The sequence below is a fragment of the Pseudomicrostroma glucosiphilum genome (assembly GCF_003144135.1).
Source record: "Pseudomicrostroma glucosiphilum strain MCA 4718 unplaced genomic scaffold BCV69scaffold_3, whole genome shotgun sequence".
NCBI lineage: Eukaryota > Fungi > Basidiomycota > Exobasidiomycetes > Microstromatales > Microstromataceae > Microstroma > Microstroma glucosiphilum.
Window position 1 is genome coordinate 1,343,558 of NW_020289915.1, and position 27,579 is coordinate 1,371,136.

Genomic DNA, 27,579 nt, shown 5'->3' on the forward strand with positions numbered 1-27,579 from the left:
CTGCACTCAGCAAAAGTCGCGCCTGGCGCAGAGGAGAGTGTTGCTTGCAGCCTCTACAGTCGGACACAGACGCTCAAGGCAACCAGGCAAGCAGTGCAAAAGAGCTACGACCATCCACTCAGCCTCCTCACCATTACGACGACGACGACCTCTGCGCTCACCTCGTAGCTACCGCCGCATATACGCTCCTCCCTTTGCCGCACTGCACACCCTACTCACATGCCCTGGCCCTTCACCTCGTCCAACGAAGCGCCCACCTCCTCCTCCTCCGGCGGACTGCCCGGAGGCGGCAGAGGCGGTGCGGGCGCCTGGCTCAACCTCGAGGTTCCCGGTCAGATCAAGAATTCCTATGGCGAGCTGACCGGGGAGAACTCACAGTTCAAGGAGTGGGGGTTTGATCTGACTAGGAGACAGAGGTTGATTGGATTTGCTGGATGGTGAGTTGGAGATGCCCAAGGCGGAGAGGAGGAGAAGGAGCAAGGCAGCGGCGGGATGGCTCATACCATGATGATGGAATACCGTGAGCTCTGCTAACACATTGTCATCATCCAATGTGTCCGCTATGTCCCCCATTTCACCAGTCTCGTGGGAGGTCTGGCTCTGTCCCTCGCAGGCGCCTTTCTCCTCTTCCTCAACACCGCCCTCTTTGCCATCTTCTATTCCATCGGCGTCGTCCTTTCCCTCGTGGGCACTGGATTCCTGATTGGATTCATGAAACAATTCAGACAGATGTTCAACCCAGTGAGAGTGGTGGCCACCATTGTACTCCTGGTCAGCTTCGTTCTGGTTTGGGTCGCGGCATTTGCAGTGGATAGCGCAGTGAGTAGAGAGGGTGGGGAGGGGAAGGGAGAGCAGAGAAGTCCATTGCGTACTGACCTCAAGACCACACACCCTCCTTGTCGCCATCAGCCAATGGCAATCGTCTTTGTCGTCGTACTATATCTGGCATACATCTGGTACAGTGAGTTGGAACCTGCAAAGGGCCATCTCATTTCGCATAGCTCGATCCCTGACTGTTCGCTTCTCCCACTCAGGTCTGTCATACATCCCATACGCGAGAGAATTTGTCAAGAACATGTTCTCGAAATTCTTCTAGATGAGGGGACATCACTACGACAAGCAGATGACAAAGAAGCACTTCGGAACTGTCGGCATGGCAGTCTTTGGAGGAACCTAGAGGGAAGCCAAGACCCGGAGATGCTGCTCAATTTTTATGCTTGGCCCCTGCTCAGCGTCCGACATGGATTGATGCTGGCCGGGACTCTCTGCAATTTCCTTCCTACCCTATCACTCCTCTTCATGTAATTGTATCCCTTGACAACTGGCTCGCCTGCCGCCCAACCTGACTTTAGCGGCCCTTCGCACAGCTGTGTGTGCCTTTGGCGTAGTGTGATCTGGTTGCCTTGCACGATGGGTCAAGAGGTCGGCCGGCGGGGCCAGTCTTCTGTCAAGCAGAGAGTCAGCGATGTGGACCTCTGACTGCGGGGGCAGCGTATCCTTGACCCATCTGGCTCGAGGGTCATCTGGTGTCGCATGAACCAGACATTGAAGCAGGCTATACAGGATGATATTTGCCAGATTCCTTCACGAGCAGCATTGTAGCAGTAGAGCGTCAATCTCCTTTTGCAATTCCTCTGAGCAGAGGAGGGTGACACTGGGGTCAGAGAAAGCTGAAAGAACGCGATGTGCAGGGGAGCTCGCTAGATAACTCACCTGCTTCAGCCAGAGCTTCCACGTATTCGGCATTGACTACCACGAGCTCCTTGTCAAGGGCTATCAGAGCTTCTTCCTGAGCAAGGCGGGAATTCCAGCAGAAGGAGGAGGGGTCAGCAAACCCGACAGCTCGGCTGTATCTTCTCCTGCCTCTCTGGTGTACTCACATGCTCTGCTTCCTTTCTCTCTGCCTCCAACCTGCCAATCTCATCCTTCATCCACTTGACCCTCTCCATCAAATCTTCTGTCATCTCCTTTACATCTTCCCTGATCTGCGCAGGGGCAATGAGCCCATCAGCACCTTGAGCTGTGCCTCCTGCATGCAGATGTGTATGAGTGGGAATGTCCGGATTGATCTGGATGTGCTGCGTAGACGAAAGACGATAAAGTGCTGTACTTGCAATTTGCAGCACGACGGAGAGAGAAGAGGAGAGGGTGGATAGGGAGTCGGATCGTTCATCGAGACTTGTCAGGGGGCTGGCCTCGGCAGTGGCAGTAGTGACACTCGTACCGCTCCTGTCAGGAGTTGAACCTGTGGCCGCCGCCGTCGTAGCCATCATTGGCCAGTATCGGCAGAGTAGAGTAGCGTGCAATGCGAAGGTTTGAGGTGTTGCTCTGATACTTTCTTTCTGTCTTTGCTCCTCCACGCCTTGCGCCCTCGGCTTCCCCGCGCTGCTGCAAAGCGGAAGTACGGAAGCCCCGGCACGCACGAGTCACCCCCGCACTCAAGTACGCTTCCCAACCATCGATCATCATCCCCTTGGGCCTACGCAACGCAGCAACTGTGACCATCGCAGACCAGCATATACGCTTTCAAGAGATGCTCATCAGGATACCCATCTGAGCCAATACCACTCATAGGGCAGAGCGGCTGCACCTTGGAACCACCTCGTCTGCTTCCCCTGACGCGATTGAGCTCATGGCAGGGTTCAGTAGAAGCGCGACCCTTACGGACGATGGCAGGGCAGGGCACCGGTGAGTCCCTGACCAGATGTACAGTACGTAGTTCAAAAAGACATTCTAGCTGACACCGGCTTCTCTACCTTACTGCCACCTCTCACCCAAAGATCTTCCTCACCTTGGCTCGACCGCCGCTTCTCTTCTTCCGGCACGAGGGCAGCAACATCGTCATCGCCCTCACTCGCAGCAGCAGCGACAGCCGGCGCAGCCGCCTCTCCATCGATGCTGGGTAGCACAGGCTCCTCATTGTCCTCCGCCTCGGCATTTTCGCCCCACTCCTTCTCTCCGATACACCCAGAACCTGATAAGCGAGGCAATCTCGAATACAAGCTGCGCATCCTTCCCGTCACGCCCTCGCGCTTCTCCCGCTTGGTGACTCAGCTGAAGTGGCGTCTAGCTGAAGGGGGAGGTCTCGCTGTTTACGAGATTGGCGTGTTGGACGATGGTACCCTCATTGGTTTGCCTCAGGACGAGATGAGGGGCAGCTTGACTCAGCTCGCGATGATGGGCCAGGCACTGGGAGCAGACTGCGAAGTCAGAAGATGCATCTTGGTCGAGAGGGGCAGCGCTCCGACCAATGATTCAGAAGAAGCCGCAGCAGGCCAGTCTCCCAAACTTGTTCCATATCGGCACAAGCTTGGTACCTCGTCGAAGAACCAGTCTGCAGGTCTTGACAATATCGTCGGACTACGAGCCCTGGACAATGAAGAGGCAGCCAAGGTCTTGGGGACCGGTGATAACGACCAACACGCATCCAGTTGGGACTTTTGCATAACCAACAGCGAGTCAGAGGGCGATGAGTATGCTACAGGGACGGACGGCGCCGCGACCAGTAGTGGAGGTGCCACGGACACTGGGACACCTCTTGAAGAGGAAGACAAGTCGGATGAAGACGGTTTTGCCTTTTCCTTGAGTCTCAGCGATGATGAGGACCTCGCTGTGCGGCCGCCAGCCCAAAAGGTGAATGACAAATCTAGGAGACCTTCGCGGCCGATAAGCAACTCCCCTTGGCAAGCCAGAACACCCGACTTCTCTCCGACTGTGAGCAGAGCTTCTCCTGTCATCGCAGCACAGACTCGCACAGCGACTGCTTCCAGCAGCGGTCTCCTGCCAGCTCTTGTAGAGAAGCACTTGACCCGGGACCCCTCTTGCGATGGCCCCACGAAGAGCAGTCCGCCCTCGGGTAGTATCCTCGGTCTCTCGCCGAAACAGTCTTCACCTGATGCGGCTTCCATCGACAATTCTTTCGAACCAAGAACCTCAAGTCCACAATTCTTACCTCCTCCGACCCAGCAGCAGCATCCCTTCACCGACCTGGCTGGACTTGATGTAGAAGGCGTCCTCCGCTTCACGCTTGACACCAGGCCCAATGCTGCAGCAAAGAAGACCAAGAGGAAGAGCGGAAGACGGGGTCGGGTAGAGAGGGAAAGAGTTGAAGCGCTTCTCTTCTCTGACACGAAAGTAAAGGAAGAGGAACAGCCGCAGGAAGCGAGTTCGTCAAGTCCTCACCCTCAAGAGCCCAAAGCGCCGTCACACTCGGCTGCGAACCACCCCAAGCAACTTCCCACCAAGTCGCAATATAGTCGCGGTCCCCGATTGGAGCGCCGAGCGCGTCGTCTTGCAGAGCTCAAGGCGAGGGAGCGAGAAGGCGAAGGGCTGCTCTTTGCTCTCTCCTCCGCCGAGTCAGATCCTTCACCGGCTTCGCTGGAAGAGCGAGTGAAGTGGTGGAGGTATGCGGGCCTGACGTTTGAGGACGAGCTCCCCCACTATGACAGTGTCAGGCAGGCTTGGGTGAGAGAAGTAGCCGAATGGCTGACTGTGAAGGAAGTCAGAGATCTAGCTGAGTGCTGGGCACCCGAGGAAGTCAAGGACGCGCTGGCGAATTCTGACTACCCAGAATCGATCACGGTGGAAGGCGATGTCCAAACCCCTGCGCCTACAACACCAGCTGCAGAGGCGGATGCGACCCCCTGTGGAGAGACTCAAGTTAGTAGGAAATCTGCAAACCGCCGCAAGCGGCAGGAACGCCGGCGAGCCATGGGACAAGATCCGGAGGGTCATCGCAGGAACAACAACTCTGCGTATCGTCCGGAATTTGCACCTCCGCCGTCCTCTGCCGTGAACATTCCAGCTCGAAATGGCGCTAGCACTGCTTCGACGGGCCAAGGTGGCAGTAGATCCCACCCGCTGTCCCGAAGCCAACTCAGCTCCTTTTCGGACGAAGACGATGAGGAAGAAGAGGACTCATTCGGCATGGGCCTGACCCTCAACATTGACGAGACCCCCGAAGGTGTGCCCGCGACCGCTGGCAATGGCATTAGCACGTCCAGTGACACCAGCACCGCCGCGCCTGTTTCTGTACAGCAGGCGCTGGCTACCTCACCATCACCTTCGGCCACATCGACGATCACCAGCCTCGGAGCTGGCTCATTCAGTAGTCCAGAGACTGCTATAGCTGTATCCGGCATGACAAGTGATGTAGCCAGACTCAAACGCTCAGTGCAGGCGGAGATCTCAAAAGAGGACGAGGAGGATACAGAGAAGAGTCTTGAGAGCTTGGCGGCTAGCGGAAAGATGCGCTTCATTGTGGAGGCAGTGCTATCTCTCAGACTGCGCGAGGGTGAGGGTAAGGCGGCTCGGCGAGGCTTGAGCAACAAGACGGCGCGGGTGTACGAGGCTGTGGTGCCCGAAGCGGCACGTGAGAGTGCGAAGGAAGAGGAAGATGACGACGATGATGATGATGATAGCGAAGGTATGACTGGTTGGACGCTGGACTAAGTGGGGCTCAATAGGGACAGAGACGGGGTAGTAACGCAGCACCTCAAGGCGTGGGCTCATCCATTGTACATTTCTTCCTGCTTCATAAACCACCAAGTCTGCTCGAGGCGTCAATTGAGTGATACCGTTAGATCTATCCGACGTCCAGGGCGTCAGTAGGCCATTGATGGTCCAGTCGCAGTGGCCGACGCAAGGTGGAGCAGCCGCCAACCCCGGAAAATCGGCAAAAGGCTCCGTCCGCATCTTGCTTGCACTTCCGCTTTCCGCCCTTCTCTCTCTTCTGATCCCATCTCCTCCATCACCATTCAGCTTTCAGTGAGGGCGACTCCTCCCATCATGTCTTCCTCTGGCAAGTCGATGCGTCTCCACTTCAAGGGCGACAAGGTGAGTCCTGCCCCATCTCACGAGGTCCAGACCATGCGATGTGCCCCTCACACCTACTGACCTAACCTGCATGCCTATTTCTCCTGGTACGTACTTGTCAGCCCGAGAAGAAGAGGAAGAAGAGCCGCTCTGACAAGGACGGCGGTGGTGCATCAACGAGCAAGGGAAAGAAGAGGGAGGAGGATGGGGTGTCGGATGTGGACGAGGTGGGAGGGGACGAGCAAGGTGAGTCACCACAGGACCCGCAACCCAGCTCAAGTTGTAGTGGTGGCTAGACCTGCTGATCTTCGGCCCTGTTGTGCCATGCTCTACTCCCAGCTTGGGTACCAGCTCGTCATCCTACGGATCTCTCAGGCCCAATTGTCATCTATCAAGAATACTCTCCCTCCTCTTCCTCCGCAAGCGACCCAAGCTCCTCGAAGAAGTTCCACGCAATTACCCTCAACCCCACTTTGCAGAAAATGTCCCTCACCGCCCTCACGCCTCCCGAACCACTGTCTGCCCAACTATCTGCCCAGGACAAAGCAGAGCTAGAGGGAGCGCAGATCGTCGATGCCTCCTCTCTAGCTGCTTCGTCCTCTTCGGGAGGGGCAGAAGGTCTGCCACCCACCGAAGTGCACCAAGTGCTCGTCGCCTCTCGCGTACTGGACACCGCCGACCCACCACGGTACACCCTCCGCACCACGGAACACCGCTTCTTGGGAGCAGACAAGCACGGCACGCTCCTCTGTGGTGCAGAGGCGAGAGGACCGCAGGAGGAATGGAGCTTGCTGAGCGCTTCCTCTGGATCAGAGTCTGAGCCGGGGGCAGAGTCGAGCCCGACGACAGGCCTGGCGTTCCGCTCAATGCACGGTACTTACCTCTGCCTCGACGAAGTTGCCGGTGGGAAGCTGGTGCTCCGCGTTGACTCCTCCTCGGTCGGAGCGGCGGAAACGTGGAGTGCGAGTGTGCAGTGGAAGTTTCGACATCAGGCACGGCAGGGGGAGAGGGCGAGGGAGATTGGTAAAGGCAAGGGCGAGGAGGGGCTGAGTAAGAGGCTCAAGCTCGAGACAGGAGGGGCGATTGATGAGAAGAGCTTGATGTGAGTAAGAGAGCACGAGCAAAGCGAGGCAAGCCGAGGTAGCGAGAGGTTCACTGACAACGTCGCCTCTTCTTTCTTTCTCCTCTTGCCTTGAACTCTCTCTCACCTCGCAGGAAGTCACGCCAATCATACACGCTAGGCAGGACGCCGATGTACTCCTCCGGGGACGACCACGCAGATCGCAAAGCCCTCAAGCGGGCGATCAAGGAGGGCAGAGCAGCCGAGGAGCTCCTCGATCGGAGGTCGAAGATGAAGAGTGACAAGTTCGCCTAGACGGATGGGGTGTCAGGACGTGAGAAGAGACCTGTCCTCAATCATGGCACGGCTGCACTCGCAATGTCAATGGGATGATACAGCATATGATGATTATGATTATGATGATGATGATGACATTTGGAAACGGTTGTGAATTTCGTTGACTAGGTACACTGCGGAATCATTTCCGAGACTGATACTGGAAGATTTGGTAAGAAACTCGAAGAAAGGGATCTGGGCTCTGTCCCATTATACGGCAGCGGCAGCAGCAGCAATCTGCCTCACCTCCGCTCCACCGTAGAAGAGGCCCTGCTTATGGTAGTACTCCAAGCCCTGCGCCGTGCTCGACCCAGGCACAACGAATGTGACGTTGTGCCCTACGCTCTTCAGGAAGTCGGCCGTGCTGTTGCTGAACCCCCTCCAGGCTTTCGCTCCCACGGCCTGCGCCTCACTGATCCCGTCTGCAGGAGCTGCCCACTCCAAATTGGTCACGTCGGGACTGAGCTGGTTGTGCCAGCGGGGTTGGTCGAGAGCGCTTTGGATGTCCATCCCGGACTGGAGGACGTGGTAGGTGTTTTGGATGATTGCGGTGATGATGCGCGAACCCCCGGCTGAGCCTGTCGCGAGCTTCAGATTGCCCTGGGCATCCTCGGCAATGAGCGCTGCAATCGACGAGAGGGGCCGCTTACCGCCCGCGACGTAGTTGGCCTCAGAGGGAGCGTAGCCAAAGGAGTTGGTGGAAGCGGGAGAAGAAAAGTCGTCCATCTCGTTGTTGAGGATGATGCCGTAGTCGGTCATCACCTTGCTCCCAAAGTACGTGTTGACCGTCGTGGTCAGGGTGATGGTCAGGCCAGAGGCATCGGCAGCGACGATTTGGGAGGTACCGGCGTCGTTGAGGATGGCACTGTTGCTAGGATCGTAGACACTGGCGGCACGTACGGCATTGTCCTTGATGAGATCGCGCTTTGCTCGTGCACGAGAGACCTTGAGGTATTCGGACTGTAGCCGGGTCACGTTCTTGACATAGGCAGGGTCGGCATAGTTGGTACGCTCTCCGTAGCCTGTGAGTACCGCCGCGATCAGGGACGTCAGTGGGAGACTCAGAGGGCGACAGACGCATCGGAGCATACTCACCGAATTTTGTAGCCTCGATCAGACGATGTGTGATAAGGTCGTACCCTGCCGTCTCTCGATCGTCGTACTGGTTGAGAGTCTGCAAAGCGCTCAGCACAACGGCTCCGCTGGAAGGTGCCGAGGTAGCGTAAAGCTGGTAGCCATTGAATTCGACCTTGACTGGGGTCCTCTCGATGGCCTGGTAGCCCTCCAAATCCTCCAGTGTCATAATGCCGCCGGAGGACTGGACAGCAGAGATGGTGCTGTTCGCGAGAGTGCCCTGGTAGAAGGCCGAAGGCCCCCGCTCAGCGATCAGAGTGAGTGCTTTGGCGTAACGAGGCCGCGTGATAGTTTGTCCTTCAACGGCGATTGTGCCATTGGGACAGTAGCTGCAAGTGAAAGCAAATCAGTCGAGAATAAGAATCAAGACATTCTACGCAATCCGCTACCGACCTTCACTCACCTCTCTGCAAAGTAGCTGCCATCGCAGACGTAGGCTTTAGACTCTGCAATAGCAGTAGCGAGCTGATTGGGCACCTTGAAACCTTTCTTGTTGATCGTGATGGCCGGTTGGAAGAGCTCCTTCCAGGGCAGCTTGCCATACTTCTCATGAAGCTTCTCCCATCCTCGGATCTCGCCCGGTACACCCACTGCGAGTCCACCCAGGATGGACGAGTTTGCGCCGTGGTCTACAAAGATGTCGACGTATCCTGCTGCCGGCATCGTCTCCCTCATATCGATGTGGGTCACTTTGCCCTTGCCGGACCGGACGAGGATGTGGCCGCCTCCGCCGATGCCGGAGTGGAAGGAGTCGATGGATCCGACACAGAGGGCCGTGGAAATGACTGCATCTGCCGCTGACCCACCTGCAAGGAGCATGTCTGCTCCCACATTGGAGCAGAGGTCGACTTCGGAGGAGACGACGCCCTGCTTGCCCAGCGGACCATGCTCGTCGAAATGGCCCTGAGAGGGAGCGAGGTAGGCTGTGAGGGGCAGGTCACTGATCGACAGAGGCGAGGAAGAGGACCTGATCTGCTGGGAGGGCGATGTCCCAGGTGCTGCAATGGCAATTGCCGCCGTAGCAGCCATCCCAGCGAGGGAGCGCAAGGTGGAATGGACCATGATGAGGCTGCAGATGGAGATTGGGTAGCTCAGTGGAGAGCGGATGAGAGGAACTTGAGTAGGGCCAGCCGAGATGTCGTGGTATTAAAGTGGTGAAGGAAGGTGGGAGAGGCTAAGATAGAGTCGAATATAGGAGGGAAGGCGGGAGCTTAAGATAACGATACGAAGGCAAAGAAGGCAAGGAAGCAAGGAAGGCAACGAGGCAAAGGCGGCTTGGCTCGGATGCTTCTGGGTTGCTGCCTGGACCACATCTTCCTCTGAGGCCCCACTCCACCCTCGGCCATCTTCGGCGACTTTGCCGCCTGGGCGCATAATCTCGCAGGGCCGGGTCACGCGCAAGCCAAGGCACAGAGCCACGCAGCGCCGGGCCCGAGGCAGGAAGAAGACGACATCCGCCCTCACCATCACCTCTTCTTCCAGGACAATGGAAGCAGACGAGATTGCAAAGAGCCGTGCAAAGGGCCGGACAAAGCAAAACGTCTGGGATTGTAGGGAGCAGTGGAACAGCCATGTCCGGGACTCAACGAAGGTTATGACACTGTGCCGACCCTCTTGGTGACCCTGTGCCTTAGTACAGCGTCACGTCCATCTTGCCCAGCTTCCCTTCCTTTTCCAGTCCTGCCAGCACGTCCACCACCCTCTCTCCCACTCCAGCACCGTATTTCATCCTCTCCTCGTCGTTGTTGAATCCGGGCGTCTTGCTCAGCTTGGCCGGATCAGGGCGTAGCCAACTCATCGAGGGCCAGTCTTCCCGCTTGGCTGCATCCCAGATCTGACCAAAGGCGGCATCGTCGTATCCACCGCCAAAGGCAATGGCGTAGACTTCCTTTGAGCGAGTGATCTCAGGAATCTTCGTCAGCGCTTCCTCCACCGAGCCGATGAAGCCCACAGCTGCAGGAAGAGGAGGCAAGGAGAGGGAGAGAAGCACATCAGTATGCGAGTAACAGACCTCGGTGGAGCTGCGTAGCTCATGCGCAGAGCAACTGTCCTGGGCTCCTCAACTCACATTGCCAGTTGGGACCTACGTTGCGAGCCACAGCGTCGCCGATGATGTGGGTGCGGCCAGCGATCAGGAGGTTGCGCACGGCCATGATTTCAGAGAAGGGAGAGAGCGGTGCGTTACAGATACGGAGGTGGTTGTTGTCGTCGAAGGAAAGTTGAGGGAAATGCTGATGGGCAGTGGCTGTAGTAATCGCTAATACAATGCAAAGTAGTCCAAGGTAGAATAGCATCGAGGAGGTCAGAAGGAACGATGCGCCAAGTCTAGGTGGAGGAGGCGTCAACCATCCAGAATCTACCTGGCGCGCTTCCGAGGCAAAAAGCGCAATAGCCCGTGCTTCGGGCGCGGGCTAAATGGGCAGAGCGACGCCAAGTGGGGACTGGACTGCAAGGTGCACGTATAGAGCAAATGACTGGAGATATAATCACGAACAATGATAGCCACGCCCCGATGAGCCTACCAACAAGCACCTCTGCTCCGCCGCGAGCTGCCCGTGCTGCCCCTTTCCACGCTCAGAGATGACCGAGACCACTTCATCCACCCGCGCCCCTCCTGCTGCTGACCATAATCGCGAATCTCATATTGCCAAGACGCTCGACCTCGTTCACCCTGGCCTGACGCCGGCGCCTGTATCGGGTAAGGCGACGGTCGCTGCGGTGCTTCCTCAGGCGAGGATTGGGTCGATGCCGGCATGCCCCACTCGGCCTGAGGCACTCTCCACCGCTCGAGGCCAGATCGGGACAGGAGCTCTTCCTGCTCGTCAGCGATCGAGGTGAAGGTGGTGCCCTTCCCCGGCGGAAGATCGGCCAAGATCAGTTCGTCTAGCCTCAGGCGCACCTTCGGTGGCAGCGATACCAGAGGGAGAGCGATGCCCATTGGGGTGATGGCGGTATGTGTACCCACAGAGCGTCGCTCCCGACTAGAGCTACCATCGTCTGATCGGCCACCAAAGGACAGCGAAGATACGGAGGACGACAGTGAGCCTACGGGGGATGAGGACATTGAGGTAGCCGAGCCCGAGTCTGAGTATGAGGCCATCGGTTCATCCTCGTCGTCCCATTGCCCATAACTATGGTCCCCCTGCTCATACTCAAAGGTATCATCTTCCGCATCGGCTGGATCCTCCGGCCTATCAGCGACTGCTAGCAGGAGACCGCGCAGCGTCTCTTCCCGCAAAGAGCTCATCGTACGGCCGCCCAGGTGCAGCTTGCGCAGGGATCCATGGCCCAGAACCGAGGTCAGGAAGGTCTCATCCCACCGGAAGCCCGAGAGTGATAGGGTGTGCATCGAGCGCCACGACAGCTGAAAAAGGCATTGTGCAATATGAGAGGTCAGCTTCTGCAAAGGCGACATTCCTGTAGGCGGCTGAAGATCGCCAGGACTCACTAAGAGTGCAGTAAACAGCTCAGCAGGTCTGATGAGCCAACAGGGAGCGGTGTTCCACTCGAATGCCTCGAGTACATCGAGCTGTTGGAAGAATGGCATGGCGTTCGTCAAATCGCGGCCTGCACATTCGACGGAGAGGGTTTGGAGTGGGTAGCGACGCAGTTGTGAGACCTGCATACGTTCACGGCTTGTACGCCTCCGATGGAGGGGTCTACCTCTACGAACTTCCGCGGCACTTGTCAGAGTAGGCGCAGAGGATACGAGGAGATGGCCGAGCTCTTGGGCTATCAGCCAGTCTGGAGCCGAAAGATCTTGCAGGCTCAGCGAGTGTACGTAGCTGGCTTTGGGAGAGTGAAGGTCGCTGAAAGGGGAGTAGGGTCTGGACGTTGACCTCAAGGTAGTAACAAGAGACTTCAAAGCTGCAGGTCCTCGAAGGATAGGCGACGAGTAGAGGACGGGAGTCGCGAGGTGGTGGAAGAACTTGCTAGCTACAAGGGTGAAGACAGAGAGATCTGAGTACGCTGGTAGAGCAAGGAGGGCGGAATGTCAGACGGGCTACACTCACTGCTTGCCAAAGCTGCTGACCCATTGGTTGCGGTTGTACCCATCCAGCAGAGCTCCTGCGCTATCAGGGTCCATACCTCACTGGGTAGTCGCAGGAAGATCTCGCAGCTGCCTCCTGCTCTTCGCTGCTCTTCGAGGATGGCCAGCTCCCTCACCTGTGGTGGAATGGGAAGAAGGGCCTGCGCCCAGCCCGGACCTGCAAAGGCAAAGGGCCCGTAGTACTCATTGAGTAGATGCATGGTCGTCGCGGATGTGGCCATCGGGATGTCGAAAAGAGATGTCGCGTGAGGTCGTAACAGAGGTCGTGTTCGTGATGTGTGCAGCTTTCACTGATGCCAGTACGGAAAAGAGTGTCTAGTACGGGTCGACTTGTCCAATATGATTTTGCAGAGTATGAACGGGAATGAACGGAGGAAGCTGTTGGTCTGTATTTGTGGAATTGTCGTCGTGACAGACAACAAAGTGTCTCCCAACTTCTTCCAGAAGTTCGATCTCCCTAACGCGACGTGGTCCGCGAAGGTCGCTGGGAGGGGGTCCCGAAGGGGCAGCCGGCACCTCCCTCAGCCTTGGGGGAAGTGCTGGAATGCCTCTTCGCCCCTTAATCAGATAAGAACTGCGCCTGATGCCTCGTCGCGGTGGCCAAGGCACGGCGGGGCAGCCGGATCAAAACGGGGCTTGCTCGAGTGAGGACCCGGACGGTTGCAGAGGCTTTATCCGGGCGGTGGGTCTGTTTCGGACCCAAAAACGGATCAGAGTTGCACACAGCCTGCAGGAGGACTACGATGAGCGGTATGTGAAGACGAACAGGGCGAGTCAGGTGCGACAAAAGACGAAATACGAACCAGTGGTCGCGCTCTCCCTGTTATCTCGTATCCCGGCTAATGTCACTTAGGTCAGGTCCTCGGCGGGGTGTGCCGGCGGGTAAGGGCGGGAGGTGAGACACTGCTCTGACGCCTGACATCCCTCGCACGGTCCAGGAGGCTTCCCTCGACCACATCCCGTTGGTAGACCGGAACGGAAGCAGAAGGCCGCACCAGAGAAAGATCCCGCACAGCAGGCGTGTACGGAGGGAAGTGTGCGGCAAATCGCCGACACCATCAATGGCTCCTCCTGCGTCGGGCCCCTGACCTACAGCAGATCGAGCCAAAGTTGAAGAGAGCTAGCCACGCCAGATATGTCAGGTCAAGCAGGCATGGTTCAGCAGCAGAAAATGGGCAACATGACAGCCCTGACACACAAGCCGAGGAGAAGCAGTACGACTGCAACAGTCAAGATCATATGAGAGCACTCGAGTCACGATGCAAGCTGCTACGATATGGAAGTCTTGAGCAAGCCAGAAATCGGGAGCGACCCCTGAACGCGCAAGGCCGGCCCATTCTTGAGCGGGGAGCTGCAACGGCCGAAGCCCAAGCCAGCGGGAAGGTTCCGCGGAAGGGCAATTGTTGGACCGAAGCGAGGTGTTGGACAGCTGTGCCCGGAAATACCGACGTTTTGTGCCGAAAGAATTGTGGGGACAGGGGAAAGCGTACTGGGGACGATTCCAGATCTTATAGAAGTGCTTCTGATCATCTATCCCCGTCTGGTGTTGGGACCACCCTGCCGTGCGTCTGACACTCATGATGGTGTCTTACTACTACCTCGCCCTGCTGCCGCTTCTATACTCTATTCGGAACTCACTGCCGCTTGCCTGGACCGCTCGGGTCTTCTACATCATCCACACACGCTCCATTGCCTCGACGCCTTCCCTCCATCCTCTGATCCCAAAGGCGCTTTCCTACTTTCTGCCCAAGCTCTTCCCACCGAGACCGAAGAAGGGAATCACAACTGTCGTCAAGCCATACCAGGTGCTATCATGTCTTCCTCCTCCAAATTCCTCCATCTTCAACCTCACCTCGATCTCCAAGCATGTTGCCTCCATCGACGAGTGTGATATGAATATGCATCTGAGCAACTCTTCATATCCGAAAAACTTGTCAGTCTCTTCGTTGTAGTCCCAAAACCTCGAAACACTTTCTCTGACCATATCTGTTCCTCCCATGCCCTTTTGACCCCCTTACCCCCGTAGCGACTTTGCAAGGCTACACTTTGCCTACTCCATCCTCACGCGGGGATTGTTGGAGGCGAGCAAGCGGGACAAGGCGTGGATTGCATTGGGCGGTACGAGCTTCAGATTCCTAAAGGAGATCCCTCTGGGAAGCAGCTATCAGGTCGAGGTCAGGGTCTGGACCTGGGACTCCAAGTGGGTCTGTGAGTAGCAAAGTCGTGCTCGATCCGCTTTGGAACAGGTTCTGATGCTCATTGACCACGTTACTGTGCCTCCGTGCTCTTCTCTCTATCCTGCTTCTGTCCTCCCCTTCTTAGACTCCATTGGCAAGTTCATCTCCAAGTCGAAGAAGAAAGGCGGCAAGCCAACAGTCCACTGCATCGCCCTCGGCAGGCTCTGTGTAAAGTCGGGGAGGAAGACGATTCCGCCGTGGTTCTTTTGGTCGATCTGCGGCTTCACACCCTCGTCAGTGGAAGCCGGCCAGGGCAACTGGGAGAAGGCCGAGGAGCTTCGAGCCCGCATTTTGCAGAGAGACCCGAGCCAGCCGAGCGCAGCACTTCTCTCGCGCTTTGTCCCTGACGGCCCATTCACTGCAGCTGCCGAGGACAAGCGCTTGCCAGAGGAGAAGGGCACCAGGGAAGATTGGATGAAGGAATCCTTTTGGAATGTCGAGGGTTGGGAGGAGGAGAGGAAGAGGAGGCTCGAGACGGTCAAGAATTGGACCTTGTTGGGCGACGGCGAGGCAGGAGAGATTGCAGCTGCCTGATCATGACTTGAATCCTATCATGTCTCCACGGTAGATGCATGCTACTACATCAAATGGACACGTACCCGCAGATTGGGTCGAACGATCGTTTTGACATGCGTTGAGCCATGGGTAGCATGGATGCGGCGATATGACATGGAAATCGCCCTGCAGACCTCTTCTCGGCAGCATGAAGCTCAAACATCTCTTTTTGCTCGCTAGTGGCAGGGCAGAGAGCTTGACGAAGTGAGAGACTGGTGAGAAGATGGCGAGGTGAGCGCAGCTCTTAGTGCTCACTAGAGCCTCCTTTGCTTCAGGGCGACTCACTTGAGGACCAATGTGCAACTCAGAGGAAGGCAGATGTGCAAGGCGAACGAGATTACACCCTCATCTGTTGATCCAGCCTCTGCCGGCGCCTCTGACTTGATCTCTGCCAGGGAGGGAAGCTTTGATTGCTGAGAGCAGAGCAGGGGGCCCGCCGGTCTGATACTCCTGTAGGACAGCAGGTGGAAGGAAGTATGAAGCGTCAAATGAGAAGGGGGATGTTCCGTTAAGAGTCTCTGATCACTCACCTCCCACCACACGATGAGATGGCTTCTCAGCGCCGCTGCAAGGAGCAATGTGACTATTGTAAAGAGGTAGAAGGAGACGATGGTTTCGTCCTTTCCAGACTCGCGCTCTGGAGAATGATAAAGGGTAGGCACAAAGAGGTGGTTTCGTTTTCAGTAGAGACTTCGTGCAACTCTCTTTCGCCTTGGTACTCACGGAAACATCTTGCCCACACCTCGCCTTCCCAGCCTGTGCCAGTATCGGCATTGGGATTCTCTATCCTAGCCCCTTCACAGCCATACAGCTTTTGGTCGAGGCAGAACTGCCGAGTGCAGGTAGTACATGGGTTAGAAGGATCTATTGGAGACAGCAGCGGGAGGATGGTGCTGTTGGTGGAGAAGCAGGTGCATTTGCAGAGGTAGGGGGACGAGGAGGTGACTTGCAGAGGCAGGGTGAGTGCGAGGAAGAGTCCGGCGAGGAGCATGGCGGGGAACGTAGTGAGCGTCAGACCATGTCCACCTGATGTCCAGAAGCTTGCGGTCATCCTCGTGGTGGACTGTGTGCGAGAAGGTGAGGCAGACGTGAGTATCCTTTGGTCTCCTCGCAGCAACCAACACCATCACCACCACCCGCTTCACTTTCCCACGCACGGCAAGGCGCCTCTGCCCCGCGCGCCGCCGCCCCCTTTTCTCCACACTCACTCTGGGCGCAGATAGAGATAGACAAGAAGCGGCCCACTCATTCCTGGATTCGCATCTTCCAACCCCCTCGTACACCCATACCCAGTGTCCCCCGACCATGACACCTGCTGCCCTCACATCAGCTCAGAAGTACCGATGAACCCATCGTAGCATCCACACAATGACTCTCTTCATTTGACCTCTGCCTTGACCCTGGTCCCACAATAGTTGCCAGACCAGATCTTCTACTCTCACCGGCTGATCAGGCCCAAAGGCACAAGTGAAGCTTTCGCCTTCAGCACAAAGCGCAGCGAGATGCCTCCACCCAACTTCACCGTGGGCTCACAGCCCGTTCAGCCTGTTCATGTCCCCAAGGCCACCCAGGCGAGGCTGAAGGATGCTCTTGCACGCATCCGCTCCGTCCTCTTGGCGCAGGGCCCGACCAAAGCCCAAGCTTCTGCGGACAAGGCAATCGAAGCTCTGATCAACGACCCCAACGTCACACCGGCGGAATTCGCTGGCATGGAAGCTCAGCAGCTCAAATCACAAGTCTCACAAAAGTTCAACAGCGATCTGCTGTCACTCTGGGATGAGATGGATCAGGAAGATTCTGCTAAACAGGCCACTCTTGTGGGCTACATCTCCGAGCTCGCACCGCTGATAGGTTCCGTTCCCATTGTGACCGAATGGTTCGACATCCTCCTCCGCCCGATCTTGAAAGACCCTCGGGTCAGCGACCACCTGGCAGACCAAGCCCGTGGGCTAGTCATCATGGCCGCCCTTGCGACTCCCAGCTCCGCATACAAAGATGAACCACCTCCCACTCCTCTATGGCCCAATACTTCAGATAACGCTCTGAGCCGCGTGATTGGAGGTGCACCTTATCCCAGAGCTACCACAGAGTCCTTGCCCTCGGACTCGGCGCAACGTGGTCGATCAGGACCGCCCGGGGAAAAGCCTCGTTCTGGTGCCGCCGGCGGACCTGGCAGTCGAAAGGCTGGTGGTCAAGCTGTGGATATGCATCGTCGATTCACACAGAGGCTCTTTGATTTGTATACTCAAGAGGCATCTGCACCTCTGCGACAAGAGGACGACGAAGGAGACAGACTTGATGTCCTCGATCAGCTTCAGGCGTCGACAGCTAGTCTGACCCCAGCTGATGGTCCTTCTCCCTCCACCAAGGTGCAAGTCACCAAACAAGCCCAGCCCTATCTGCTCCAGGCGGTGGCTTCAGACGACGCCAAGCCAGTCGATATAGCGGGAACAACCTGGAAGGGGAACCTCGAAGCCATCATCATCACCTTTGGTCAAGACCGTCCCACTGAGTTCTTCCACCACCTCTCGGCATCATTCGAAGAGCCGCTCCACCGGATCCCCATTCTGCTCCTTCTCACCATCTTCGTACGATTGAACAGCATTCACGCATATCATATCACCAAGACATCTCTGCTCAGCAATATTGCTTTGTCTCTACAATTGGATACATCAACAATGCTGGTCTCGCTTTGCATCACATCGCTCATCATGCTGATTCCGCATATGCCGGACTGGATTGCTTCAGGAGGGGCTGGAGGGGTGCCTGCCTTGCTAGCTATTTTCGCTCGCATCGTCGACTGGCGCAAACTCGGACCGGGCTGGGAACACCGCGTGGGCAGCGGGGAAGAGATGGAGAGTCTGAGGATGCAATTCGACGAGGAACACGAAGAAGTGGGACGACTGAGCAAGCGGTTGCAGCCTCGCGCGGACGTCGACTGGAAAAGGCTAGAATCGTCAGTTGACTCTGAGACGGCAACGGCTCCGGACGCTGTTCGCTTCTTCACCATCATATACGGTATCTTCCCCTGCAACACACTCCGATTCCTGCGCGGTCCCATCGACTACCTGAGAAAGAGTCAGTATCAATCGCCCCTTGATGCTGTCTGGGAGGATCTCATCCACGAGCCAGAGTTGCAGAAGAGGAGTGAAGTCGCATTGAGGAGACACGCACTTCACCCCTCCTTGGTCAGCTCGAATGCTGAATTGGAGCTTACCAAGAAGGAGAGGTGGGAGCAGCACGACGCTGCAGACATCACCGCCGAATGCATCGGACTGTCAGTAGAAAGCTGGCAGACAGTGTCTTGGGACAGGCAGCAAACAGAGAGTCTGGCCAGGCCCACGACGACAGACCAAGCATATGCCGCCCTCTCACGTCGCTCGTCTAATGCTGCCTCTTTGCCTCGCTACAGCAAGATGCTTGAGCCCTCTCTGGACGCCAAAGACCACATGAATCTGACTGAAGGCACAGCAGCGCCAATGGAAGATGTCCTCAACGGATATACTGATCTTCGGTGGGGACAGACATTCAGACGACTCAGTCTTGCTAGCGCGGCAAGTGTGTCTCCTGGACCAACCCCTACGTCACGTATGCCTCGTTCGGCGACCCTACAGGCGCTGACATCCAACATAGCAGCTGAGCACGGCTCTGGTGCTCTCTCGGCAGGACCCTCCAGCCCTGTGCTTGGGCGGACCGGCCCCAGCCCCCTCTCGCGCCCTGTCTCGCCCACTGCAGGGGAACTAATGACACCCGCGGCGACTCCGAACCAGTCTACTTCTTCTTCTCAAAGTGGTCGGGGTCGCGCCCCCAACATGGCGACAACCACGAGCCCACCTTCGACAGCTACGGCCGCATCGATTCCTATCCACGCTGCTTTCTCTTCTGATTTCCGACCGCAAGTGCGGTCCGTCTCTGGTAGACCAGCGACTTCACTCACCGGCAACGCTAGCTTCGCCCTCGACCAATCTCCCTCCAGTATGAGCAGCCCGACCTTCTCATCGCGGCCTCACGCTGGGGCTGGTACCTCTGCTGCGCTGAGCAGTATCACCGTCTCCCCGTCACGCCCGGTACGCGGAAGGGCTCACCTAGGACGAAGCGATCGAGCCACTATGAAGGAAGTCAGTACCCACTCGGGTGCCTACACAGTGGTCAAATACTTGCAAAGAGAAAACCTTCTACTCCGAGGAGAGCTCAATTTCGAGCTGTACCTCAAGGACCAACATCTTCGACACATCGGCCGCCTCCTCTCGAATCGTATCAAGGCTTCCAGCTCCGAAGCTCAACGTCAGAACCTCATTCGGATGGTGAAGTCTCTGCGGACACAGCTTTCTGCGCTTGACGTCCAGATGACGCGGCAGAAGAATGAGGCCCACATGACCAAGAGTCGACATGCGCAATGGGAGAGCGAACTGCAAAGCAAGCTCAAAGCCTTCAGAGACGAGAGGAGGAACTGGACGAGCGAGTCTCGTGAGCTGAAAGCTGAGCTCGAAGCTCTCAAGGCCAACCACGAAGCCCAGACTCGTCAATTGAACGAGGCGTCCGCCGAATTGTTTGAGCTCAAAACCCAGATGGACTCTATTGCGCCAAAGGTCATCAAGGTCAAGGAATACGAGGAAAAGAATGCTCATCTGACGCATTGCTTGACTTTGTGGGACCAGGACGTCAAAAGATTCGAAGAGCAGCACAGGGAGATGGAGGTCTTTCTAGGACAATGGCGAGAGATGGAAATGCTGCTTGACGCCAGCGATGAAGAACGACGCCATCTCGAAACGGCTTTGGAAAAGAGCAGACTCTCCCTCGAGAAAGCGGAGAGGGAGAAGAAGCAGATGGCAAAGCAAGCTCTATCGGGAGGAGGTGACAACAAGAGCATAGGGGCGTTGCCACCAGGCCAAACCGGCGAGCCCTCTGCTGGTTCGTCACAAGACGAGTCGTCTGTGTCCACTGCCGCGCCCGATGGCGATGGCGAGAATACCAGAGAGGTACAGAATCGTCTTGAGCAATTGGAGGCGGAGGTGCTCGCGCTGAGAGCTCGAGCGGAAGAAGCAGAAGCCGAGTTGGGACGCACCAGAATCGCTGCCCTCGCAGAGCGACGCTCTCCGCACCTTGACACGATCTCGACCAAGGATGCAAGTCTCAAAAGCTTGCGAGAGCTACAGGAGCTGCTCTTCTCTCCAGAGCCTTCCTCTGCCGGTGCAGCGTCCAGCCTGCCCAACAGCGTCGGCACGGAAGGCAGCGGTATCGATGACTCACCTCAGCCTTTCAGCTTAGGGAGCCCACATCTAGCAGTGGCCGAGGCTGGGGCAGCCTCGGCAAGTCTGGGGCAAGTGATCCAGGAGGCCGAGGCTCTGGAGGCGGAGCGCGAGGCTAGACGGGCGGAGGGGAAGCAGGAGCATGAAGAGAGGGTCGAAGACGCACGAGAGGCTGTCCCTGAGTCGCCACTCGAGCGCAACAGCACTGATTAGTTGATCTGCAACACCACCATGACTCTCACGTCAACCTTTAATGTTCATTATCAGCATTGCACACAGCATCAGGAGGACCTTGAGGATGTCTCGATGGGCCATCGCTCGCCCACGCCTCACTTTCGCTTCATCTTCCTGTCCTTGACTTGTGGCCCGCTTTTACCCCTCACGGCGCTCGTGTCTCTAGTGGAGAGGAGCTCCCAGCATCTCTTCATACCCGTACCTATGCTCGCTGCTTCCACCTCTTCAGCCGTACACCATTTCCGCTTCGCCTTGCTGACCAAAGCTGCTTCAATACGTCCCTCATCCTCATCCCCGCTGACGCTGAAGTGATGCACATTCATCTCTAGCTTCATATGTGAGAAGACGTGCGTCAGAGTACCTAATGGACCCGAGTGCTCCGCCCTTCCTGCTTGTGGCAGCTTGAGGAGCCTTTGCACAAACTTTGTAGCTTGAGTGGTGTGGGAGGCTGGAGGATCCCGCGCAGTGGACAGATGATTTTCGTCGTCATCATCGTGATGTGAGTCAGGTAGTGATAGCGTCAGAGTAGGGAACTCCCAGAGTGAAGCCAGCAGGCCCTTGTCAGGACGTTGCTCTAGCAGGTACCGACTCGCTTTTGCAGAGGAGCGTGTTTCGATGATGCAAACGATACATTTCTCCTCTCGGACCTGAGCTTTTCGTACCTTGAACGGAAACCGCTTGACATGGGTTTGGATCACTTCTAGAGCCTCTCGTGAAGGGGCACGAGGCGTGAGAGCAGTCGCGGAGCCCGCAAGCCTGGGCTCGATTTTGTGGGTATCTTTTTCAGGCCTCACCGCATCGTCTTGGGTCGTATCATGACTCCTCTTCTTGAAGTGAACCAGAAGACTAGATTGCTGAGCCCTTGCTTTCTTTGCTGACGTACCTACACCAGCAGTGTCTTTCTTGCGCTTGCCGTTCGCTGCTGTTTTGGGGCCTTCCTTTGTATCCTGCACTTTCACGACGTCCTGCTCCTCCTGCCCAGCATAGGCCGAGAATGGCTCGCACAATTGGCACAAGTCCTCCAGATCTTCAGTATGACGCTCGTCAGGTCTGGCAGCGAGCAGTGAGTTGACGACATCTGCAGTGCTCAATAGCCCTCTATCCACAGCCACTTGTTCTCCCTCCGCATATGCTCTGCAAGTGGATCTGATAGGACATCCTCCGCAATTTGGGATCGGCGTACAGACTGTGCTGCCCAGCTCCATCAGCGCTTGGTTCCAGAGACCTGGCACCTCACTTACAGCTCGTTCGTCATCAGACTTGCTGAAACCAGCCACACCTTCTACGAGTTTTTGAGCAGCATCCCAGAGAAGATCCGTGGTCATCTTGCTCTTAGGATTTGCGTAGAGAGCCAGCTGACGTGAGAGTACTCTGGATACATTGCCGTCGAGGATGGCCTCTGCCCTGCCGAACACAATAGAGCTGATGGCGCCAGCTGTATAGCGGCCGACTCCAGCCACCTTCTTCTCGAGGTCCTGGGCAGTAGCTGGTAAGAGCCCCTTGAGCTCGGGATCGGCCACAATGGCCTGTGCAGCTTGGTGAATCCGGGTTGCGCGAGAGTAGTAGCCCAAGCCTTTCCAGGCTGATAGAACATCGTCGGGAGAAGCAGCAGCGAGGGCTTGAATCGTCGGCCATCGTGACGTCCATGACTGCCAGTATGAGATGACCGTTGCGACTCGAGTTTGCTGGAGCACTGCAAGTGGACACGGAGGAGAAAGCGCGTGAGGATGACCGTTTCCAGTCCCCGTAGTATTCGCTGAAAGACTCACTGATTTCGCTGATCCAGACTTCGTACGCTCTCCGCTCAAGAAGTTCCCTGAGATTAGCGCGCCCTGCTGTCGTGGCCACATACTGCTCCTCATTGGGGGAGACCCACTTCTGCCGCCACGGCATGCCCCTTGTATCTGCCACATTTGCGTACCATAGCAATAAGTCTTGGCCCAAGAGATCGCTTGGGTCCAAGCTTGCACCAGCGGCCTTGCGCTCTCGGTGGGATTGCGGGTGCAGGAGCAGAGGCTCGTGGTAGCGAGGAGAGTGATGCCGCTCCGGCGGTACAGCAGTCATTACAGGCCAGTGGCTGGGGCCCACTGATGAGGCTGCCATGAGTGCAGGAGACGATGAAGGAGCACCTTTGGCAGACGTATTCGGCTTCGGACGAGAGGGACTGGGCATGAACGACTCAGTACGAGTTGTGAATCTCACAGGCCAGTCATGGTGATGGGACGCGAAGGATGCCGGGGTCAGAGCTGACTTGCATTTGTCAGAGACTCGGAAGACCAACACTTCGCGTCCGAAGGGCGCGGACGCGTAAATGGCAAAATGATGGACATCGCGAGCAATAGATCTCCCCGACCCAACCTGACGTTGCCAGATAGACAATCCCACTGCCAAGGACCGCTGTCCGGCAGCGTCTCCATCCTTCTAGGCCCACCCCTCCCTCTTTTCCAGCTCCAGCAGGTCGTCAATACACTCTTCCAAAGTAGTCTTCCAATTCCTGAAATGGCTCATACCCAGTAGCTCCTTTGCCTTGGTCGTGTCCAATTGGGCAAAGTGCTCCACGGTCGGTTGCTTGGCCCAGGGATCGCTCTGTTCCCATCCCTTTGGTAGACGCGACTTGAGAGCGGGGCGAACGCTTGCCAAGTGATGTACAGCCATTGCCCAGGTGAATGTATCGCCGTGGAGGAGATAGCGGTGCCCGGCGGACTGAGGCAGATGAGATAAAGCACGCACGTGGGCATCACCTACGTCACGGGCATGACAGAACAGTGGAAGGCGGTCTCCCGGCATGGCATCGAGTGACGAGATCAGCTTTGCGAATGACAGGCCGGGCGGAATGAACGTCAGATGCTGCCTGGTCCCTGTCGAGTCGGTGCCACTTACCGCATATATAGTTGCGCTGCTCGTGTTCAGATTGCTCTTCTTTACCCCCGGCTGCAGGGTCTTGCCATAGATCATGGGAGGGTTGAACGTCGCGATGTCAAAGGAGACTTCCGGGTTGCTCCGTTTGAAGTCCCACGCAGCTTCTTCGGCTACCTTCTTGCTAGCGCTGTATGCGAATGCGCCCTCTCCGCCAAAGTCGACTGCCTCCTTCCAGCCATTGGGATTCCAGTCCGTCTCCGTATATGTAAAGCCAGGTCTGTTTGGACCGCCCTTGCTGAAATCGCTGACAGCAGCAAAGGAGGAAGTGATTCCAAAGAATCTGATGGAGGGCACTTTCGCTGCGTAGCGAAGGACGTTGAGCGTCCCGTCCCGAGCGGGGATCAAGAGGTCCTGTTCGGCATCCTTGACGTTCAATTGATAAGGTGAAGCGGTATGTAGCACGAAGGTGACGTCTGAAGACATGCGAGGAAAGCACTTTAGCCACAAGCAAGAGCGGAAGCGAGCTCTGCACAGTCACGCGGCTAGGCACACTGCTTCACTCACCTCTCATGGCTTCTGTGAGGTCGCTGCTTCCGGTATCCTTGACCTCTACCAGCTCGACCCTCTTCCTATCTTGTTCAGTCAAGCGTGACAGCAACTCGTCGGCCTTGTCCGCTTTGCTGCGTAGCGTTCCTCGTACGCGGTACCCCGCCGGATCTGCCAGCGCAGCATCGAGTACATGCGATGCAAGAAAGCCTGTGATGCCTGTGATTAGGACAATGGGAGGCTGTGACGATGCCATGACGTTCACCCGATCGCGTCGTGCGAAAGGAATGCGAGGTGGTGCGAGGAGATGCGAGGGAATGGAAGGGGTGTGTCAGTGCGAGCCGGCACTTCGGGATGCATTCACGAATGCAGGCGGAGCTAGGCGGAGTCCAACGCGAGGGAAGCGACGAAGAGAAGTCGCTCCCGACAGGTGAGTATGGTGTACTCGTCCGGAGTCTTCCATGCACCTGTCTCGCAGACGGCGATTGTATCAAATACTTCCTTCGCATCCTTGTCGCCCTCATCGATGACTCTGTACCAGAAGGGCTCAGATGCAGTAGGCGTTGGGCCAGGGCCACAAGAGTCGACGAGGTGTTGGGGCGACAGAGCCGCAAGAGGTTGCAATTGTCTGCCAGCTCATAGACGACAAAGATGAGGACAAGACGCTGGTGGCCTGTAGGGCAGCTGTCGAGGAGTTTTCCCTGGAGTTGCGTCTCTGCAACCCTTAGAACGGGCTCAAGTAATCTTGGCCATGCATAGAGCAATACAGTTGACTAGACTGCGGTGCCGGACAGGTCGCAAAGAAGGCAAGCCGATATCAACGATCCCTCTGGAAAGCTGCCTCCGAGTCTGAGGGACGCTTGCGTCATCGTTGCCTTTGAGTGGCGAGGAGATCCTACACTCTGCACCTTGGCGATTCGAGCACAGACAGCAGTAGAGCATTTCGTCGGGAGACTTCAATCAGCGTCCGGTGAACGAAGGATTCACTGCGACTCACATACGTCCAGAAGTGCCATTCGTCTGCCTGCTCAATGACAACCTTGCCGGGATAGCCGTCGAAGAGCTGCCGAGACCAAGCGACAGCACACATACAGGAGACGTAACCCGAGCAATGAGCTGGGCTGACCAGGAGGGTCTCGATCTCAACATCACATTTTGGCTAGCGATACAAGTAGTGGGTAGACATGGTGAGAGTGAAGCCTTTTGGGCAGCAGCGTCCGACTCGCTGTAAGCAGAGCCTTTTTCGCTTAGAAGGAACTGCTTGGAACACAGAACGAGCCAAGTATGATGCGAAGAGTTGACGCACCTCGCCTTTGTTGCTGACAAGGTCTCAAGCACAAGCCAAGGCACTGTGGTCTATTGCAGCTGTTGAAAGAACTGGTCGGCCAGACAGTCCACGGCTTGCCTTCGCCGGCTCCAGTATGGCGCGAAGGCACCGATGAGAAGGTGAAACCTAAATCGAAGGATCGAACGACGATCACTCATCACAGCTTAAGACGCAAGACTCAACCTTACGCCACTCCGGGGAAAAACTACGAGGCTGCCTACAAGGCCAGCTTGTCGCTTTCGCCTTCTGCCCGCCGACCGTGGGGTAGACTGGTCCGCTGCTGGAGATATAGTGTCAGATGCTATCGATCACTATATGCGACGCGAAGCGATCCGGATGTACAGGTGCCGGCCCGAGACACCAATCAGGGTACGATGCCGTTCAAAAGAGCCGTTGTCACAGCCCAGTACGTGAGACTGCACCTACTGTATGCTGCCTCGCTGAGATTTCCCTAGGGTCCACATTAGCCGTGCCGCCTTGCAAGCTTCTTACCTGTGCTTTGCGAAAGCTTCGTCCCTGAGGGAAGATCCGTGCCGCAGAAGGGTCAGGAGTCTGAGGTACAGTATCGTAGCGCAATCTGGAACTTGCAATTCAGCTTCCAAAGAAGAGTATAGCAACGAGCATTGGTCTGCACTATCGCATTCCCGTGCAGGACTGTACGCAGATACTGTCCAATGCGTGTAACGTGCTGTACATGTTCGCGCATGTGCAGAATTGGTGCTACTGTATATTGGGTGACAGAACTTCGACAGGGTGCCTCTCACCTGTCCAGGGCGCCAAGCGTTCGAGTTTCACAAATCAGTGCTCGAGTTGCGCTGCAGAGAATATTTACAACTGTCAAGTCATCACACCGCCGTTCATCACGAGGGGTCACTCGTCCCCCACTGGAGTGCTTTGCCCGTGGCCTGTCGGCACTGTTGTACCTCTGGTGTTGCCGTATGCCAATCATAAAGAGGCGACCAGCTCCTTGTCCTTGTGACCCAAGTCTAGCCAGCTGCCGCCGATTCTAGCCATGAGCCCGAGACTCTTCAGAAGGCCAAGATACAGTACATGCATACCGTCCAAGACTAAAGAGCACTGTTCTGTTGCCTGTTGTTGACTAGACAGTGGCTCGAGATCAGGCCGATTGCCAGAAGGCAAGGCAGGCTGTGAGAGATTGCATCAAGCTGTTCACACAAGTCTGATCTGGCTCACATCCGGGAACAGAAGCGGAGTGCACCGCACAGTCAGTGAGGACATGACGGAAGTCGCGAAAATTCACATGTGGCCTGAGTACAGCAAGATTTGTACCGTGAGGAGTTCTGAGTGTCATACTGTACAGTATCCACAGCTCAACTGTACAGTACCGCACCGTACAAGACTGACAATCTTGTTCCGCCTTTCGCGACAATACCGTACTGTACGTAGTGTACAATGCAGTACATTGTGCCATATTGCAAGCCCCAAACGCCATGATCCTTGCAGAGTATGCGCTTCCACAGTAGCAAAAGATGTACTGTACAGTATATCACCACATTGCCGACGTTGTGCGCAGATACTCCGATACTTTACTGTACAGTACAATGTTGTAAGTACTGTACGTACTGTATCTGGGCACCCAGATGCGGGCCTTTGCAGCGTCAATACGTGATACACGTTTCATCACTCGATTCCAGCCAAATACTGTAGACTGGGGAAGGCAAGCCGGCGAACGTGTGAAAGTCTGCCTTGCAGGTCAGCGGACTGAGCCTGACTTCAAGCCGCAATTGGGCCAGAAACAGGCACTGAATAAGTGCCTTGTGGCCAAATCTGAACCTGCTTGTGGCCCAAGATATCTTGGTGCTGGCGGGAACCTCGAGTGCCTGGCTAAAAACCGGTGCAGCTGACTAGGATTGAGCGATGGGAATGTGCGGTACTTGTAGTCAATCGCATGGTCTTAAGTATGTGCACAACTTCGCCACCGGACTGCGCGTAATCAGCATTCAAGATGGGGACTGTCCCGCGGAATTTGCATCAATCTGCTCTAGCAACAGCCTTATTATGCTGATTCTTCCTTCCATGCTGTAATGCACGACTCCAAAAAACGTCTGCTACTACAGTATCATACTGTACGCAAGACACCATGCAATCTACCCAATACTGTCTCAAAGATTGATGCTATGGGATCTTTACTCAGTAGTCGTGCAGAGGTACACCTG

General features: G+C 56.4%; 15 protein-coding genes across 15 annotated transcripts; 6 read left to right on the top strand and 9 right to left on the bottom strand.

The window, feature by feature from the left end:
- Positions 1–582: 582 nt before the first annotated feature.
- Positions 583–1,096, top strand: BCV69DRAFT_246426 (SFT2-like protein; the record flags this gene model as incomplete). The annotated part of the gene is made up of 3 exons (XM_025490206.1): positions 583–819; positions 910–961; positions 1,035–1,096. Coding segments are annotated over 3 exons (351 nt in total), but the record flags the coding sequence as incomplete, so codon positions are not given.
- Positions 1,097–1,584: 488 nt separating this feature from the next.
- Positions 1,585–2,270, bottom strand: BCV69DRAFT_297873 (hypothetical protein; the record flags this gene model as incomplete). The annotated part of the gene is made up of 3 exons (XM_025494164.1): positions 1,585–1,634; positions 1,714–1,789; positions 1,881–2,270. 3 exons carry the CDS (start codon positions 2,268–2,270, stop codon positions 1,585–1,587), a joined length of 516 nt encoding a protein of 171 aa, XP_025349754.1.
- A 182-nt stretch (positions 2,271–2,452) lies between these two features.
- Positions 2,453–5,563, top strand: BCV69DRAFT_292994 (hypothetical protein). The gene is made up of 2 exons (XM_025493822.1): positions 2,453–2,688; positions 2,781–5,563. Exons 1-2 carry the CDS (start codon positions 2,633–2,635, stop codon positions 5,449–5,451), a joined length of 2,727 nt encoding a protein of 908 aa, XP_025349755.1. The 5' UTR covers positions 2,453–2,632; the 3' UTR covers positions 5,452–5,563.
- A 165-nt stretch (positions 5,564–5,728) lies between these two features.
- Positions 5,729–7,301, top strand: BCV69DRAFT_281583 (hypothetical protein). The gene is made up of 4 exons (XM_025492032.1): positions 5,729–5,835; positions 5,937–6,060; positions 6,154–6,916; positions 7,030–7,301. Exons 1-4 carry the CDS (start codon positions 5,788–5,790, stop codon positions 7,187–7,189), a joined length of 1,095 nt encoding a protein of 364 aa, XP_025349756.1. The 5' UTR covers positions 5,729–5,787; the 3' UTR covers positions 7,190–7,301.
- A 119-nt stretch (positions 7,302–7,420) lies between these two features.
- BCV69DRAFT_246472 (gamma-glutamyltranspeptidase) lies at positions 7,421–9,373 on the bottom strand (the record flags this gene model as incomplete). Its single annotated transcript, XM_025490210.1, has 3 exons — positions 7,421–8,232; positions 8,306–8,673; positions 8,748–9,373. The coding sequence occupies 3 exons, from the start codon at positions 9,371–9,373 to the stop codon at positions 7,421–7,423; spliced, it is 1,806 nt and encodes a 601-aa protein (XP_025349757.1).
- A 317-nt stretch (positions 9,374–9,690) lies between these two features.
- On the bottom strand, positions 9,691–10,750 carry BCV69DRAFT_151241 (hypothetical protein). The gene is made up of 2 exons (XM_025489346.1): positions 10,413–10,750; positions 9,691–10,297 (listed from the first exon to the last, which is right to left on the bottom strand). The coding sequence occupies exons 1-2, from the start codon at positions 10,636–10,638 to the stop codon at positions 9,975–9,977; spliced, it is 549 nt and encodes a 182-aa protein (XP_025349758.1). The 5' UTR covers positions 10,639–10,750; the 3' UTR covers positions 9,691–9,974.
- Positions 10,751–12,797, bottom strand: BCV69DRAFT_151264 (hypothetical protein). The gene is made up of 3 exons (XM_025489347.1): positions 12,358–12,797; positions 11,793–12,280; positions 10,751–11,708 (listed from the first exon to the last, which is right to left on the bottom strand). The coding sequence occupies exons 1-3, from the start codon at positions 12,614–12,616 to the stop codon at positions 10,863–10,865; spliced, it is 1,593 nt and encodes a 530-aa protein (XP_025349759.1). The 5' UTR covers positions 12,617–12,797; the 3' UTR covers positions 10,751–10,862.
- Positions 12,798–13,802: 1,005 nt separating this feature from the next.
- BCV69DRAFT_281590 (hypothetical protein) lies at positions 13,803–14,864 on the top strand. Its single transcript, XM_025492033.1, has 2 exons — positions 13,803–14,328; positions 14,422–14,864. Exons 1-2 carry the CDS (start codon positions 13,976–13,978, stop codon positions 14,609–14,611), a joined length of 543 nt encoding a protein of 180 aa, XP_025349760.1. The 5' UTR covers positions 13,803–13,975; the 3' UTR covers positions 14,612–14,864.
- Positions 14,865–15,468: 604 nt separating this feature from the next.
- BCV69DRAFT_246532 (hypothetical protein) lies at positions 15,469–16,178 on the bottom strand (the record flags this gene model as incomplete). The annotated part of the gene is made up of 2 exons (XM_025490212.1): positions 15,469–15,824; positions 15,911–16,178. 2 exons carry the CDS (start codon positions 16,176–16,178, stop codon positions 15,469–15,471), a joined length of 624 nt encoding a protein of 207 aa, XP_025349761.1.
- A 253-nt stretch (positions 16,179–16,431) lies between these two features.
- BCV69DRAFT_281592 (hypothetical protein) lies at positions 16,432–20,962 on the top strand. The gene has a single exon (XM_025492034.1). It carries the CDS (start codon positions 16,690–16,692, stop codon positions 20,647–20,649), a length of 3,960 nt encoding a protein of 1,319 aa, XP_025349762.1. The 5' UTR covers positions 16,432–16,689; the 3' UTR covers positions 20,650–20,962.
- On the bottom strand, positions 20,708–22,896 carry BCV69DRAFT_151419 (DNA glycosylase). The gene is made up of 2 exons (XM_025489348.1): positions 22,440–22,896; positions 20,708–22,363 (listed from the first exon to the last, which is right to left on the bottom strand). The coding sequence occupies exons 1-2, from the start codon at positions 22,840–22,842 to the stop codon at positions 20,766–20,768; spliced, it is 2,001 nt and encodes a 666-aa protein (XP_025349763.1). The 5' UTR covers positions 22,843–22,896; the 3' UTR covers positions 20,708–20,765.
- Positions 22,897–23,015: 119 nt separating this feature from the next.
- On the bottom strand, positions 23,016–24,513 carry BCV69DRAFT_281593 (NAD(P)-binding protein). Its single transcript, XM_025492035.1, has 3 exons — positions 24,094–24,513; positions 23,551–24,002; positions 23,016–23,478 (listed from the first exon to the last, which is right to left on the bottom strand). The coding sequence occupies exons 1-3, from the start codon at positions 24,098–24,100 to the stop codon at positions 23,092–23,094; spliced, it is 846 nt and encodes a 281-aa protein (XP_025349764.1). The 5' UTR covers positions 24,101–24,513; the 3' UTR covers positions 23,016–23,091.
- BCV69DRAFT_151469 (hypothetical protein) lies at positions 24,042–24,705 on the bottom strand. Its single transcript, XM_025489350.1, has one exon. It carries the CDS (start codon positions 24,597–24,599, stop codon positions 24,168–24,170), a length of 432 nt encoding a protein of 143 aa, XP_025349765.1. The 5' UTR covers positions 24,600–24,705; the 3' UTR covers positions 24,042–24,167.
- A 366-nt stretch (positions 24,706–25,071) lies between these two features.
- BCV69DRAFT_151455 (hypothetical protein) lies at positions 25,072–25,967 on the top strand. The gene is made up of 2 exons (XM_025489349.1): positions 25,072–25,262; positions 25,403–25,967. Exons 1-2 carry the CDS (start codon positions 25,187–25,189, stop codon positions 25,855–25,857), a joined length of 531 nt encoding a protein of 176 aa, XP_025349766.1. The 5' UTR covers positions 25,072–25,186; the 3' UTR covers positions 25,858–25,967.
- Positions 25,968–26,488: 521 nt separating this feature from the next.
- Positions 26,489–27,003, bottom strand: BCV69DRAFT_281596 (hypothetical protein). Its single transcript, XM_025492036.1, has one exon. It carries the CDS (start codon positions 26,832–26,834, stop codon positions 26,520–26,522), a length of 315 nt encoding a protein of 104 aa, XP_025349767.1. The 5' UTR covers positions 26,835–27,003; the 3' UTR covers positions 26,489–26,519.
- Positions 27,004–27,579: the final 576 nt, after the last annotated feature.